Source organism: Elephantulus edwardii, unplaced genomic scaffold (assembly GCF_000299155.1).
Source record: "Elephantulus edwardii isolate Elephantulus edwardi_28Jun2011 unplaced genomic scaffold, EleEdw1.0 scaffold00221, whole genome shotgun sequence".
In the NCBI taxonomy this organism is placed as follows: Eukaryota; Metazoa; Chordata; class Mammalia; order Macroscelidea; family Macroscelididae; genus Elephantulus; species Elephantulus edwardii.
Window position 1 is genome coordinate 2,795,409 of NW_006399971.1, and position 16,193 is coordinate 2,811,601.

At 38.3% G+C, this 16,193-nt stretch overlaps 1 protein-coding gene across 4 annotated transcripts in view; it reads right to left on the reverse strand.

Moving 5' to 3' along the window:
- The window catches only part of MAPK9 (mitogen-activated protein kinase 9), a 54,971-nt gene that overhangs the window by 23,955 nt on the left and 14,823 nt on the right, over positions 1 to 16,193 (reverse strand). For all 4 annotated transcript variants that reach the window (XM_006898121.1, XM_006898122.1, XM_006898123.1 and 1 more), the window contains exons 3-4: positions 12,688 to 12,746; positions 10,211 to 10,349 (exon numbers count right to left, since the gene is read on the reverse strand). In XM_006898121.1, coding sequence (XP_006898183.1) covers positions 10,211 to 10,349; positions 12,688 to 12,746 — 198 coding nt within the window. The remainder of the gene's footprint in view (positions 1 to 10,210; positions 10,350 to 12,687; positions 12,747 to 16,193) is intronic.

Here is a 16,193-nt window from a genome sequence, read left to right on the forward strand (position 1 = left end):
GAGCAAGCATAGTGGCAGAGAGTCTACAAATGGCTCCAAAAGCATGGCTACTGTTGCTGAATGTCCACTCTGTCAGAACATGGCACAGCATTAACTCCTCAAGGACAGTGACCAGCCACAATGTAGCTTTCCCTTCCTGCAAGGGTTAGCAGTCTGTCCTCACAGGTTGTTGTTATACTGTCAACTATGACTCATAGTGACCCTATGGGTGACAGCTCTGAACCCTGTCCTATCCTGAGCCAATCTCACTGTTTCTGACACGCCTACCCTCACTATCAGTTATTCTGTCAATTTCATCTCTAAGGTCTTCTTCTCCTGAGCTGTCCCTCAACCCTTTCAAGCATGATGTCCTTCTCCTCCTGGCAACATGCCCAAAGTATGTGAGACGGAGTTTCAAAACCCATGCCTCTAAGGCCTGGGTTTCATTCTCTCCAGGATAGATCTATTTGTTCTCTTTGCAGTCCATGAAGAGTTCAATATTCTTCTCTAGCACCACAACTCAAAGGTATTAATTCTTCTTCTGTCATCCTTGGTCACTGTCCAGCTCTCTGATACATAGCAAGTAACTGTGAAGGCCATGGCCTGGATCAGGTCCACCTTAGTCTCTAGACTGAAATTACTGCTCTTCAGTACTCTGGAGAGGTCCCTGGCAGCATATTTTCCTAATGCAATTGATCTTTTGATTTTCTGACTGCTTGTGCCCAGAGTGTTGATTGTGGACTGAAATTGTTAACAATCTCAACTCTTCTCCATTTATCATGAAGCTGAAAACTGGCCCAGTGGTGAGAATCTTCATTTTCCTGATGTTGAGCTTCAATAATCCATAATGTGGAGAACAGTTGTTGACCCTCTGCAGCAAAAGCTTCAGGCCCTCCTCAGTATCAGCAAGTAAAGTTGTGTCACCTGCATAACACAAGTAGATAACTACTCTAGGTATTCGCTTGCCTTTCCTGCCCACAGATCTTCCACCAGCACCACATTACTGGGGCCTTTAGAAAGCCCAATTTATAGATGTGAAGTCTACAAAGCCAAAAAGGGACCAAATTCACTCCGAAGGAGGTATAATTATGGCATCCAATGGTAACCCTGCACACTGCAACATGCAACAGCAGCTGGATTTACAGAATGTTAGCAAGACCTACTGGCACAACTGAAGCATCAGCTCAAAAGCAACACTTTGAAAAGACATAGAATAGCATTAAATGCAAGACTTTTCAAAACTTTTATTATGATTTTGAAGAAAGTTTACATAAAAGTTGGATTTTCATTCATCCATTGTTGCACAATTTCCTCCCTCTCCTTCCCTTCCCCTTCACCAGTCCACTTTGCAATGAAACTCTTATTCCAGATTGTTGTCATACATATAATGTCTAATCATTTATTCCTTTAAGACAGTTCCTTCTTTGATGTGCTTTAATGCAATGCTATTATCTAGCTACTCTTTTCCTATTCTCCTCCCAACACTGCATGTCAGTCCTGCTTTATAACAATGGTATTATGCAGTGTTTGTCCTTTTGTGACTTGAGATATTTCACTCAGCCTAATGTCTTCCAAAGTCACCCATGTTTTGAAATGTTTTATAAGCTCACTGTTTTTCCGTGCTGCATAGTATTCCATTATGTAAATGTACCATACTTTTTCTGGCCATTCAATTGTTGATGGGCACTTGGGTTGCTTCCATCTCTTTTGCTATTGTCAATAATGAAGCAATGAACATACGTGTGCATACATCTGTTTGAGTGACAGCACTGGTTTCTTTAGGATTTATTCCCAGTAGTGGAATTTCTAGGTCAAATAGTTTTTCTATTTCCAACTTTTTGAGAAAGGACCAGACTACCTTCCACAGTGGTTGCACCATTTTACACTCCCACCAGCAGTGAATAAGGCTTCTAATCCTCTACATTCTCACTGGCATTTGTAGTTTGCAGTTCTGTTGAACTCTGCTATTGTTGCTGAGGTGAGATGTTATCTCATAGTTGTTTTGTAAATCTGAGACTGTATGAACCCTACTGGTGCAATGGTTAAAGCACTCGGATGCTAACAGACCAGCAGGTGACTTGAATCCACCACCATCTCTCAGGAAGAAAAGAACTGGTGATCTACTATAAAGATTAGTATTGGAAATCCTATGGGGCAGTTCAATTCTATTATATACAGTTGTTATGAGTTGAAATTGACTCAGTCGTACTCACTATCACCTTCTGATGCTGTTGTACCCTGCAGAAGGAACTAATGCATTCAGGATTCACAGGGTAGGGGCCAGAAGAAGAGTGGCCCATCTATCTTCAAGACCCATGACCTGCTATTTTTCTTCCTCACAATTCTGAAATCTGTACGACTGGAGTAAGGGTTCTAGAAAACTACTGCCAAGGCACAAAGGACTCCTTAGTTCAGTGACTTGCATGTAAGAAGAATCATCAAACTGACACTGTAAATAGGAAGAGGTAGGGATAATTTTGTACTATAGGGGCTGGGAGAAATATGTGAGTATCCAGATGTCAAACTTGGGCACTTCTTGGTACTTCTTGCCTCATTTCAACTATGCACAAATATGTGCAGAAACTCCATACTGAGCCAAGGACACACTGAGCCATTAGACTCTACTACTGCTTGGGATGAGGAGTATGGAAGGCTCCAGGCCCTTGTGGTGTTCTTTTTGCCAAGTAGGGGTTGGCAGAGAGGTTTTGCCAGATGAACTGGAGGTCTCTGGCCCAGAGTTTGCCAGCATTTGTGCATGCCAGAATGGTAAAATACTGAAATGGTGGGCCATGCCTAGTGTCTTGGGAGACTTAGTGTCAACTGTGTGCGGCCTCTGGCTTCTTGAGGAGGGGTGGGGTGCCAGCATTTGGGTGTGCTAGAATGGTAAAATACTGAAGGAGAGAAGATGAAAGTCAAAGTGTTGAGGACTTTCCTTCATAGGGTCGCCTATGACTTGAAGGCACTTAACAACAACAACTGCTTGGGACACACCTCTAAAAAGCCACAGAGTCCAGCTATATGGACAGCTGAGGAACAGGAAAATGTAGAATGAAAACTAGAAAAGACAGAGCATTAGTACCAGTAAAGGCCTGAATATCAACTGCAATGACAGGGGCTATAATTTTTCCACTAACCTTTCATTTATAAAATATCCCGGCATGAGTAGAGAAACATGGAAACCTGTGTGAAGAAGCAGATCTGAGGGGACAAGGGCTGAAGCAGTGATAAAAATGCTCCACTCAGATTTCTTGCTGCAAGGAGTATAACTGACAGACAGTCCAGAGGTTGTACTCACTCTGGGTGCAAGAGAGAAGAGGAAAAAAGCAAACGATTTCCCATGAGATGGACAGACAACACTGACTGCAGCATGGGTTCAAGTGTATGAGAGATGAGGAGGATGGCACAGAATGGGACAGGGTTCATAGGGTTGCTATGAATTGTACTCAAGTCAGTGGTACCTAACACAATGTCTGGGAAATTATTCTAAGGCATGAATTAAAAAAAATGCATTTAGGAGATATTAACAATAATTAATATAAAGGTCTGTAAAAATTTAGCTGTTGTTATTAATTGCCATTGAGTCGAGCACAACTCTAAGAGACCCTATGAACAACACACCAGAAGCCTTTCTATAACTGTCACCCTATCAAAGTTCATAGGAAGAGAGAAAGAATAGTGTATTGGGAAACGTTAATTTTTAACTATAAAGCAGTTGGTGGTGGTGGTGGTGGAAGTGGTGCTGTGTGCCATGAAGTCAGGGCTGACGAATAGCAGACCCTCAAGTAGGTTTTCACAGACAGTAAATCACACCAAAGACTGCCCATCCTTTTACCATCAAAGAGCTGGTGGATTTGAAGCAAATGCCTTTAGGAATGCAGTGCAGCATCTTACCACTAGGCCACCAGAGCTCTCTACTAGGTCACTTGTTGTTGTTGTTGTCGTCAGTGTTATCGAGTCCAGTATGACCCATAGCAACTCTATGAACAACGGATCTGAATCCTGTTCTAACTTGTGCCATCCTCACACTTCTGACACAGTAGAACCTACTGCAGCAGTCACTGTGACAATCCATGTGGTTGAGGGTCTTCTTCTCTTTTGCCAATCCTCCACCTTTCCAAGCATGATGTCTCTATCCAAGGAATAGTCTATCTTAGCAATATGCATGAAATATGTAAGGTGAACCTTTATCATTTTTGCCTCCAAGGAGCACTTTGGCAGTACTTTCTCCAAGACATATTTGTTTGTTCTTTTGGGAGTCCTCGGGATATTCAGTACTCTTCTCCAACACCACAAATCAAAGACATTAATTTAATTTTTCTTCTGTCATATTTATTCATTGTCCATCTCTCAGATGCATACCAAATGATCAGAAAGACCATGGCCCTACAACCAGGAGAAGATAAAATAGATGAATGGGAATCTTCTAAGAATCAAATCCCTATGCACATGCAAAAACTTCTCCAACAGGGTAAAAAGGGGAAGCCACAGACTGGGAAAAAGTATCTGGTTATGACTTATCAGATAAGGGACTTATATGCAGAATTTATAAAATACTTGAGCACCACAACAAGATAAAGGTAAATAATCCAATAGAACAAATGGGCACAGGATATGAACAGACATTTCACCAAAGAAGACATTCTGATGGCTAACAAGCACATGAAGAAATGTTCAAAATCCCTAGCTCTAAGAGAGATGCAAATTAAAACAACTATGAGATACCATCTCACCCCAGTAAAAACAGCAAAATTTAACAGAACAGCAAGCAACAAATGCTGGCGAAGTTGTGGAAAAACTAGAACCCTGATTCACTGTTGGTGAGAGTGTAAAATGGTGCAACCACTGTGGAAGGCGATATGGTACTTTCTCAAAAAGTTGCAAATAGAGATATCATTTGACCCAGCAATTCTACTACTGGGAATATATGCCAAAGAGACCATAACTGCCACCCAAGCAGATATATGTACACCCATGTTTATTGCAGCTTTGTTTACAATAGTAAGGAGCTGGAAACAACCTAAGTGCCCATCAACAAACAAATGGATAAAGAAGCTGTGGTATATTCACACAATGGAATACTACGCTGCATTGAAAAACAAGGAACTCATGCAATATTATTCAAAATGGGTGACCCTGGAGGGCATTATGCTGAGTGAAGTATCTCAGTCACAAAAGGGCAAATAGTGCATGGTGCCACTGTTGTAAAACAGGACTGACATCAGGGTTGGGGGGAGACTAAGAAAGATGGGTTCAATAATGTATACTACATTGAAACAGATAAGGAAGAAAACTGTTTAAAAGGGATATGTGATTAGGTATTTTTGTCATGACAGGAGTCCAGAGCAAGGAGTGGAGTGGACCTGGGGGAGGCTTTGTAAAACAATGAAAGAATTTTTCTTTTACTTTTCCAAGAGAGTAGTGTACTAGGGAGGAGGGTTGGGAGGGGAGAAAAGTCCAACAATGAATGAATGGAAACCCAAAGTCTCTGCAAATTTTCATTGGAATTAATAATAAATTTAAAAAAGAGAGAGGGGGGAAAATAAAGAAAGACAATGTCCTGATTCAGATGCACTTTAGCCCTCAAACTGACACCAATGGTCCTCACTAACCTAGGAGAGGTCCCTGATTGTAGACTATCCAGGTGCACTAATTCTCCTGAGTTCCTGACTGCTGGTACCTAGGGTGTTGATCGTGCATCCAAGTAAGATGAAATCACTGACCACTTTACTCTTTTCTCCATATATTATGATGTTGATCTATAATACTGCAGTGGTAAGAATTTTTGGTTTTTTTAAGTTGAGATGAAGTCCATATTGAAGGCTGTATTCTTTGATCTTTGAAACAAGTGCTTCAATACCTACTCACTTTCAGCAAGCAAGATTGTGTGATCTCCATAACACAGGGTATTTCTAAGTATTTCTCCAATCTTGATGCCACAGTCTTCTTCATAAAGACCACCTTCTTGAATAATTTGTTCAGCATACAAACTGAATAGGTATGGAGAGAGGATACAACCCATACAAGCTCCTTTCTTAATTTTAAACCATGTAGTGCTTGGGAGGGTGGAGGGACAGTACAGGAAGGAAGACCCTCGATGAGATGAATTAACTCAGTGATTGGTGTAAAGGGGGTAGGTGTGTCAGAGACAGTAATGTTGGCTCAGGATAGAGCAGGGTTCAGAGCTGTTGTACATAGCGTTGCTATGAGTTGCAGGTGATTTGACGGCACATAACAACAAGTGTTCCCTTGCTCTGTGTGTACAAAAGCCTCTTGGTCTAGGTATAGGTTTCATATGAGCACAATTAAATGCTCTGGGATTCCCATTCTGCTCTGGGATTCCCATTCTCCTCTATGTTGGCCATGCTCCACACAATCAAATGTCTCTGCATAGTCAAAAACATAAATAAATGTTCTTCTGGTATTCTTTACTTTCAGCCAAGATCCATCTGATATCAGCAATGATATCCCTGGTGCCATGGCCTCTTCTAAATCCTGTTTGAACTTCTGAAAGTTTCCTATCTATGTACTGTTCCAGCCATTTTTTAAATGATCTTCAGACATATTTCGCTTTCATGTGATATTAATGACATTGTTTGATAGGTTCGACATTCTATTGGATCACCTTTCTTGGGAATAGGAACAAATATGGACCTCTTCCAGTCAGCTGGCCAGACAGCCATCTTCCAAATTTCCTGGTATAGACTATGAGCACATGCAGGGCTGCATTTATTACTTAAAACATGTCAATGGGTATTTAATTGATTCCTGGGGCCTTGTTTTTTTGCCAATGCCTAACAGTAGCACTAGGTCATTGTTGTTATGTGTTGTCAAGTCACCTGTGACTCACAGTGAACCTATGTACAACAGCTCTGAAACCTGTCCTATCCTGAGCCATTCTCACAGTCTCTGATATACCTGTCCATATTACTCCAGTCACTGTGTCAATCCATCTCATGAAGGTTCTTCCTCTCCTGCATTGTCCCTCTACCTTTCCAAGCATGGCATCTATCTCCAAGGACTAGTCCCTCCTGGCAACATGCACGAAGTATGTAATACAGGGCTTTAAAATCCTTGCCACCAGAGAGTAGCTTGCTTTTACCCTCTAAAGAGGAGCTTGGTTTCACCCTCTCCAGGCAAGACCTATTTGTTCTCTTGGCAGTCCATGGTATGATCAATACTCTTCTCCAGCACCACAACTCAAAGGCATCAATTCTTCTGTCATCGTTGGTTACTGTCCAGCTCTCTGATGCATAGCAAGTAATTATGAAGACCATGTCCTGGATAAGGTGCACCTTAGTCTCTAAACTGACATCTCTGCACTTCAGCACTCTGGAGATGCCCCGACAGCAGACTTCTAATAATGCAATTTGTCTTTTGATTTCCTGGCTGCTGATTCCAAGAGTGTTGATTGTGGGTTTGAACAAGCTGTAATTGTTACAATCTCAATCATTTCTCCACCTATCATGATGCTGCCAATTGGACCAGTGGTGAGAATTTTTCTTTTCTTGATGTTGAGGGCTCCCCTGATTGTAAAGACTGCTGTTGTTGTCTACCGTCAAGTCAGAACTGACCCTCCAGAGGGTTTTTAGAGGCAGTTTAACCACACAGGAGGAGACTGCCCATCCTTCTCCTTAATTATAAGACTAGCATTCCTGTTTTGAAAGCAAAATCAGTAACATAATTTTTGTCTTTAACTGAACACTTGGTGGCAGCATAACGCTCTATTTTAAGTACACCTTAGTTGGTTAGTCAGGTAGGCAACAGTGAGCCAGGTCCTGACAGGCACTGGGACGACAAGAAGTATCAGCATCAGACTCCTCACGCCCCTGACCTGATGCTCTTGGGGATGGGCCAGGGCAGAACTTTGTCTGGCCTCTCTCAATGGCTGTAATGGGACCTACCTTTCCTGGAGCCTAAATGGATATGAAATAATTAGTAATACTACACAACCAATAATCAAACTATTCTTCTATTAATAAGTTGCAGCTTTCTCTTCTCACTCTTGCTCCCTATAGACAAATGTATAATTCAGAGAGAAAAAAAGATATTTTTAAGATAATTTTTTTAAAAAAAAAATCTAAAAACCACCTGCCGACAAAATTAGTAGGACTAAAACAGTGATTTTCACAATGGGCTCAAGCATATGAGAAATCTTGTTGGTGACATAGGATAAGGCAAAGTTTAGAGTTGTTCATAGAGATGCTATGAATTGTAGTCAACTCGAGAGTACCTAACAACAACAACAACAAATACCTAATGCCAATAAAATTAACTCTCCTCTAGTCTCACTCATAATCTTAACTGTCTAAAAAATACTATTTGTATAAATACCTGAGTGGAAGATCAATTTGAGCTACAAACTTTCACTCAAATCACATTATAAAAAAATTCTATCATTTCTTAAAAGAGAAAACATATTTACCACCTAATTCAGCAATTTCACTCAAGTGACTTGAAAGCAAGAGCCCAACCAATACTTGTACACAACAATGTTCACTGCAGACAAAAGAACTCACAGTATTCAAAAGGTAAAAGCAACACAACCATCAAGAAGTGAATGGATAGAGAAAATGTAGTAGAATTCTCATATATTCTTTCTCTTTCTCTCTCTCCCATCCATTCCCTTCCTCCCTCCCCTCACCCCTCTCTCTGGAATAGTATTATTAAAGAGAAATGAAGTCCTGATACATGGGTAAACTTTTATGCTAAGTGAAATAAGTCAGAAAAGGATAGATAGTATAGAACCATACTCCTATGAAATCTAGAATAGGTAAAATGTATAAAGACAAAAATTTATTAGTAATTACCAATTGTGGTACAAGAGAGAACTAGAGGAGTTATTGCTTAATGGGAACTTTTTGGGGTAATGAAAACCATAATAATAAATACTAATGATTGTTGTAAAACACAGTGGAAGTAAATAGTGCCAGAAAGTTGTATATTTAAAGAAAGTTAAAATGGAAAAAATTTTTTATTACATACATTTTACCATAATTTAAAAATACTTATCATGATGTACTACTTATATAGTATACAATTTAAAGAAAAAGGTAAAAAAACAGCATGTTGTTACAAGACTCACAGTGACTCTCTGAACAGCAGAACAGAACCTACCCTGCATCAACCAGCTTATTAGAGAATTCTATCTCCTTGGTTTTTAAATAGTACATCTTGACAGAATAGGTAATATTTTCCTTTCAATTCCCACTTTCTAACTAGGGAAGAGGATAGTTGGGGTCATTCAAACAGGTTTTAGAGTGGGGCATTCCCACTAGTGGACAAGGAAGTGACCAAATTTTAGGATGATAGAAATAGGTATTTGGGGCAGAACTGGAGTAAGATTTCTCAAGCAACTGATTTGTTTTTCTTCTTGACCTCTTAACTCTTCTCCTCAGCCCTCTCAAAACTCTTGCAATATTATTCAAAATGGGTAACCCTGGAGGACATTATGCTGAGTGAGGTATCTCAGTCACAAAGGGACAAATGCTATATGGTGCCACTGTTGTAGAATGAGGCTGGCATCGGGGTGGGGGTAAGACAGAAAAACTGGATGAAATATGTTTATGGCATTGAAGTCTATGAGGGAGAGAATAGTTTAAAAGTATTACATTTTAGGGCATTATGTTTATCGTAGGAGTACGCAATGAGGGTTGCAGAGTGGATTATATTTGGGCTTGGGGGTGGGATTGGGGGAGGTGCGGGGGTGATTGTGTACCAATGAGGGAGTTTTGCTTTTCAAGGAGAGGAGCAAAAGGGGGAGGGGGTGTTGTGGTGGGTGGGCGGGGAGAAGGGTGCAACAGTGAATGAATGGAATTCCAAAATCTCTGCAGATGTTCATTGAAATGAAAAATAAATAAATTATTTTTAAAAAATGAGTTTTCAAATATGACAGAATAACAATAAAATAATCTGGTGAAAATTATGTCAAAATGAAGTTTTTAAGAACAAAATCTGCCACAATATAATCTGAGCAGCAACAAGACCAGAGCTGAGTAGCCCCTCCTTTATCCCTGCACCCACAGTGGCTAGCAGGTAATCTGGGCAAATCAGGTGCTCTACAAGCATTGTCTAAATGCAGTAATATTCTGAAACACAACACAATCTTATAGTCTATTTAGATCTTCAACACTGACCAAAAACCCTTGACCTAGTAAACTCTTGTTTCTGAAGGATTACAACAACAAAAGGATTCTAATTTTGAAAATAAGATTAATATAATGTCATTACTTACTCTATGAATTATACCAGCTGAATGAAGATGTTTAATCCCACAAAGCATCTGGTAAAGAAGATAGGACATTCTTTCATGGTCCAACTCCATATGAATAACCTGACATAAGTTAGCATCCATTAATTCCATAACCAAATACCTGAGGGGGAAAAAAATCCATTACGTATACATGAAATTAAGAAAAAATGCACCTCTACAGTTATCCAATCACAGTTTTATAAAACAATAACAATTTCCTTTCTTATCACTGCACTGGTAAAGTAAAAAAAGATTACTTGTTTTTCTAAAACATTTTTAGAAAAGATGTAAATGCTTAATGAGATTTTGTAAATATTTCCAAAGGCTATAAACCACTACGTTGTACAATGTCTTCCAATCTAAAGACAAAAGAATTTTTACATCAAGGTGAATTTCATACATTAAAATTCTCCTATATCATAATTGCTTTGGTATTGACTCATCTTCACCAGTACACAAACTATGCTGGTTTTTCTCCTAAAAACTTACTCCTTTGCACATTAGTTCCTGCCCTATTTTTCTCCACTCTCTTTGTAGCAAAACTCCTAAAAGATGTGACCATTCTCATTATTTCCAATTCTTCTCTCATCTTTTTAAATGCTACTTCTAGGCTTTTGCCCTCATCACTCTGTTGAAAATATCTTCCTCAAGGTCATCAATGACATGTTGCTAAATCCAATGGGAAGTCTTTACTTGACCACATAGACCATTATGTGCACCTTCTAGACATATTACCTTCCCTTGTCTTCCAGGGCGTCACCTTCCCGCTCCTTTTCCCTTCTTCCCTTGGTCCTTTTGGCTAGAATCTCCTCCTCTTTCTGATTCCTTACTGCTTGGGGTATTCAGTGTTCAGTCACTGACCCTCTTTTCTTCTAACTAAATTCATTTCCTTGGTAATCTCTACTATCACATCTCTAAATATTATCAACTATCAACTTCAAATCTTTATCTTCAGCCCAGACCTCCCTCCCTAAATCGAACTGCCTGCTTCACATTTCCACTTGGATCTCCAACAAACACTTGAACATCTACAGCCAAAACGGAATTCCTGATTCTGTTTTCTTGTCATGCCTTTTCTTCTGCAGCTTCCTCATCTCAGCTGATACAACTTCATCTTTCAGGTATGAAGTTCAAAAATCATGGTGCCATTGTTGATTCCTCTTTTTCTCTCATATTCATCAGAAAATATTATGACTCTACCTTCAAAACAGTTACAGCATTTGATCTCTTTGCTTCACCTCACTACTAGTCTACTGGTCTGAGCCACGCTGAGCCATTAGTCACTCACAAGAATGGCTACAGCACCTTCTTAATTGGCATTCATTGCCATCTTCTCTGACAATAGACTATCAACCTTGAAGCTAGCGTTATTCCTTTAAACTAAAGTCAAGTTAGGATACTTCTGCTTAAAATTTTATTCTGGCGTCTCTTAAGAATAAAAGCCAATATTCTTACAAAGGCCTACAACTCCGAAGAAGTCTGGCCCAAACATCTCTTCTCTGAGCTCTCTCCATGTCTCCACTCTCCCTCTATTCCAACAACACTGGCCTCCTTGATGTCCATAATGTTTCAGTTCCTTTCCCCTGTTTATTTCTTCTGCCTTGACTTAATCTTCCTCTAAGTCTTTATATACTACTGACACTCTCATTGCGTTTAAGGTGTTCTTCAAATGGTTTTCCAATCACACTATTTAAAACTGCAAGCTGACCCTCAACTTAAAGCACATCTGATCTCGTGGCCCAGTTCTAACTTTTCTCCATAGCAGTTACCACATTTTAACTGACCATATAATGTCTTTACTTACTATATTTATTGTCTACCTCAGGAAAATATCATGGAACAGGAAAAAATATTATGAAGTATATGTCTTATTTAATAAAGGGGATTTTTTTTGCCTGCTTTGCTTATTAAGTATGCCAGTAGTAAGACAATAAATATTTGTTAAGTGAGTGAATACAATTAGGGCCCTCAGAATGAGGCTGAACATTATGCCTCAAATTAATAATAAACTAAATTATTGCTTCATTTCATTTTTTGTTTGGTAAAACAGCTGAAATTTTGGAAAAACAAACAATTTTTAATGGCTTAATTATTTCAAATAGTAATTGTAAAGACATGAATCCTATGATTCTGGCTGTCAGGAAAATGGAGAACATATTTCAGCAAAAATATCATTATTCAGCAGATCAGTGGCATTAATGAGGCATTAATAGTGTCAGCTCTGAATAATTCTTTTCAGTAACCCTTTATCTGTTATGGAAATTATGACCTGCTAGTTTCATTACAAATAGCTGGATATTACTCATCTATTTTTTACTATTTCTCTTCCATAGAGAAAAGCAACAAGATCAATAAAAATGTTTTCGATTGCCACTTCCTAAGTAGATAAAAGCAATTATTTTCTTTATAAATGTCCAATTTTGATGCATAGTGCATTACTGAATAAAAATGATACTCACACATCTTGAAATTCCTCTAGAGTTTTTTGTTGTGTAAACACATTTAACAAACTAATTATCTGAAAAGAGAAAATTAATTATACCTCAGTATGCCAGATGACTCTACTGATTATAAAAATTAAGTTTAACATTAAAATGTATTAAAACTTCAAGGGGTAATAATCACAGCAGAGATGATCATTATTTTTAACAAACCATTCTATTATGTGGTATTTTGAAAAAAATAGTTAAGAATCTCACCTTGGAAATAAAATGCATTTTCAATCAATCACTTTTAATTGTTCTTCATAATTTAAATTATTATTATAGAATTTAAACATACAATAGTTCTGTCTCCAAACATAAAAAAAAATGGTAGAAATTATGGGCAGAAAAAACACTAAGTAAAGAGATAGGTTAACTCTGAAAATGTAAATGCTATGTACAAACTTTTAAAAATTTTAAAGTATAAAGGCTAAATTTGTAATTTTGGCGTGAAAAGGATAAAAAGGTTTGAGTACTGTTCATGTACTTCAACATCAGAGATCTAGCTGATTAAACATCTGATGAGTCTCTTGCTGACATTCCCTCCATGAGGTAGGAGAAGCCAAGTCCCACTGGTGGATGCATACCCTTCAACATTTCAAAGGAGGGGAAGACAAATTTCTCAGTAAATGGGATTAATATGATAGGGTAGTCCAGGGGGGAAAAAGTAAAACTAGGTCCAGACATCAATCTTTAGACCAAGATAATTAAAACCACAACTCTGAACATGACATCATATGAACAGACATTTTATATAATCTTGGTGTAGAAAGGCTTTTCTAAATACTACAGAAAACCTATTAAATTCTATTACATTAAAACAAACACAAGGACAAAGAAGCAAAAACTTTAGTATGGCAAAAAGCACATAAATGATTAACACAAAAATAATTTTAATATACAGAGACTATATGTACAGGGGGCAATGGTCTAAGAGAAAAATAGACAAAGGTCATGAAAATTACATTCTTAAGAAAAATTAAGTAACTAATAAATTTATTGAAAGAAATTTAAACTTACAAATAAAAATATCATTTGTCATCTATGAGAGAGTACTCGTAATGAAAATATTAAATTGATAGTCACAATTGACCTTGAAGTCAATTTGTCAGCACAGAAGGGTGCATATTTTCTGACACAGCAGTTCTCAGTGAAAAAATCTTGGCTCACTGGACAAAGGTGCATCCATGAGGATTTTCCCTGTAGTACTGCTTATAACAGCAAAATAATGGAAACAAGTGAAATATTCACCAATAGCTGACTAGTTCAACAAATTATAGGGCATCTATACTAAGCAGCCATTAAAAAGATGCTATATAAATGCGGATGACACAACCTTGCTTGCTGAAACTGAAGAAAACCTGAAGCGCCTGCTGCAGAGGGTCAAGGACTGCAGCCTACAATATGGATTGAGGCTCAATGTCAAGAAGACAAAGATTCTCACCACTGGACCAATTGGCAGCATCAGGATGGATGGTGAAGAGATTGAGGTTGTGCACAGCTTTAGCTTGCTTGGCTCCACAGTCAACAGTCTTGGAACCAGCAGCCAGGAAATGAAAAGGCGCACTGCCATGGGAAAGTCTGCTGTTAGGGACCTCTCCAAAGTACTGAAAAGCAATGTTGTCTCTCTGGAGACTAAGGTGCGTCTGATACAGGCCATGGTCTTCGCAATCACTTGTTATGCATCAGAGAGTTGGACAATGACCAAGGAGGATAGAAGGAGAATTGATGCCTTTGAGCTGTGGTGTTGGAGAAGAGTATTGAGAATACCATGGACTGCTAGGAAAACAAACAGATTAGTCCTGGATAGGGTTAAACCGGGTGGCTCCTTGGAGGCAAGGATTCTGAGGCTCCGTCTAACATACTTTGAACATGTTGTGAGGAGAGACTGGTCCTTGCAGAAGGACATCATGCTTGGTAGGGTGGAGGGACAGCGTAGGAGGGGAAGGCCCTCTATGAGGTGGATTGATTCAGTGACTGGGATAATTGGGATAGGAGTGTCAGAGACAGTGCGATTGGCACAGGACAGAGCGGAGTTTAGGGCTGTTGTACATAGGGTTGCTATGAGTCGCAAGCGACTCGACGGCACATAACAACAACAACAACATATATACTATATAAATTACCATGTATGAGATTTAGGAACTTGCAGCATGAGCTAAAAAACAGAGCATTAAGAGGCAGAATGGTATGATGTCCAGACTCTTGTTTGTCCATATGCACACATATATGCATAAAATGCTGACAAAATGTTAACGATGGTGATCTGTGGGTTGTGAGATTTGTGGATTTTTATTTCTTGTGCATGTTTTTGTTGTTGTATCCTGTGGAGTTGGAACTGAACCACAGCTGACCCTCTCATGGCAGTAAATCACATAGGAGGAAACTGTCCATCATTCTTTCACAGGGCATCTGGTGGATTAGAACCAGATACCTTTGTGCTAGCAGCACAATTTCTTATCATTAAGAATTAAGAGAATATGCATTTCTGATAACTTGAAAACACTGAAAAACAAATAAAGCATGCCATGGGGAAATTAAAAAATTAAATAAAACTGCAGTTTAAAAAGAATTTAGTTTTGTATTTAATGTCCAGCATAAATGCTAAAATAAAGTAACAATTTAGTATACTCAGAAATATTTTTTTAATTTTTTTATTATTAATTTTAATGAAAATTTACAGAGACTTTGGATTTCCATTCATGCATTGTTGTACTAACTTTTCTCGTCTCTCAACTCCCCTCCCCTCCCAGTACATGCCTCTCTTTGAAAAGTAAAAGAAAAATTCTTTCATTGTTTTACAATCCCTCCCCCCAGGTCCACTCCACTATGCAACTTTTGTTCTGGACGCCTGTCATGACAATAATACCCAATCATATAACCCTTTTTAACAGTTGTCTTCCTTATCTGATTCAATGCAGTATACATTATTTATCCCATCTTTCTCAGTCAGAACTATTATTTTTTTAAAATGTGGGCTATATAAAGTGATTTTTAAGGTTCTTTCTAGATTTAACATTTTATGGTTTTATAATACGGTAAGGTTATAAAAAACAATGCTCGGAAACCATCATGCCTGTGTAATCTCATTTCTAAATATACACTAATTTTCCTCAAAATTCACAATACTCTGGTTTCTAGAGTGAAGCCAACTAAGCTATCATAATTGTAAAACCACCTTGTAGTATTTACTTAAAACTAAGATTCCTGTATTACAAGCTATAAAGTTACTTACTAGCACAATGCTTTTAAGAAAATATTTAATTGCTTCTCAATTAAGTTAGTACTGTTTCTACGTTATAGAAACAGAATTAACAGAAGTCAAATGGTTACAAGGCTAATTGACATTATTATCTTAGTCGAATGACATAAATTTCTTTGGCCCATAAAAGAGGGTCATGGCCCTTTTTCTAACTTTAATTTTCCCAAGTTTCAATTAACAATTTGCCAATAAAATATATCTATTTCTTTTTTTAAAATTC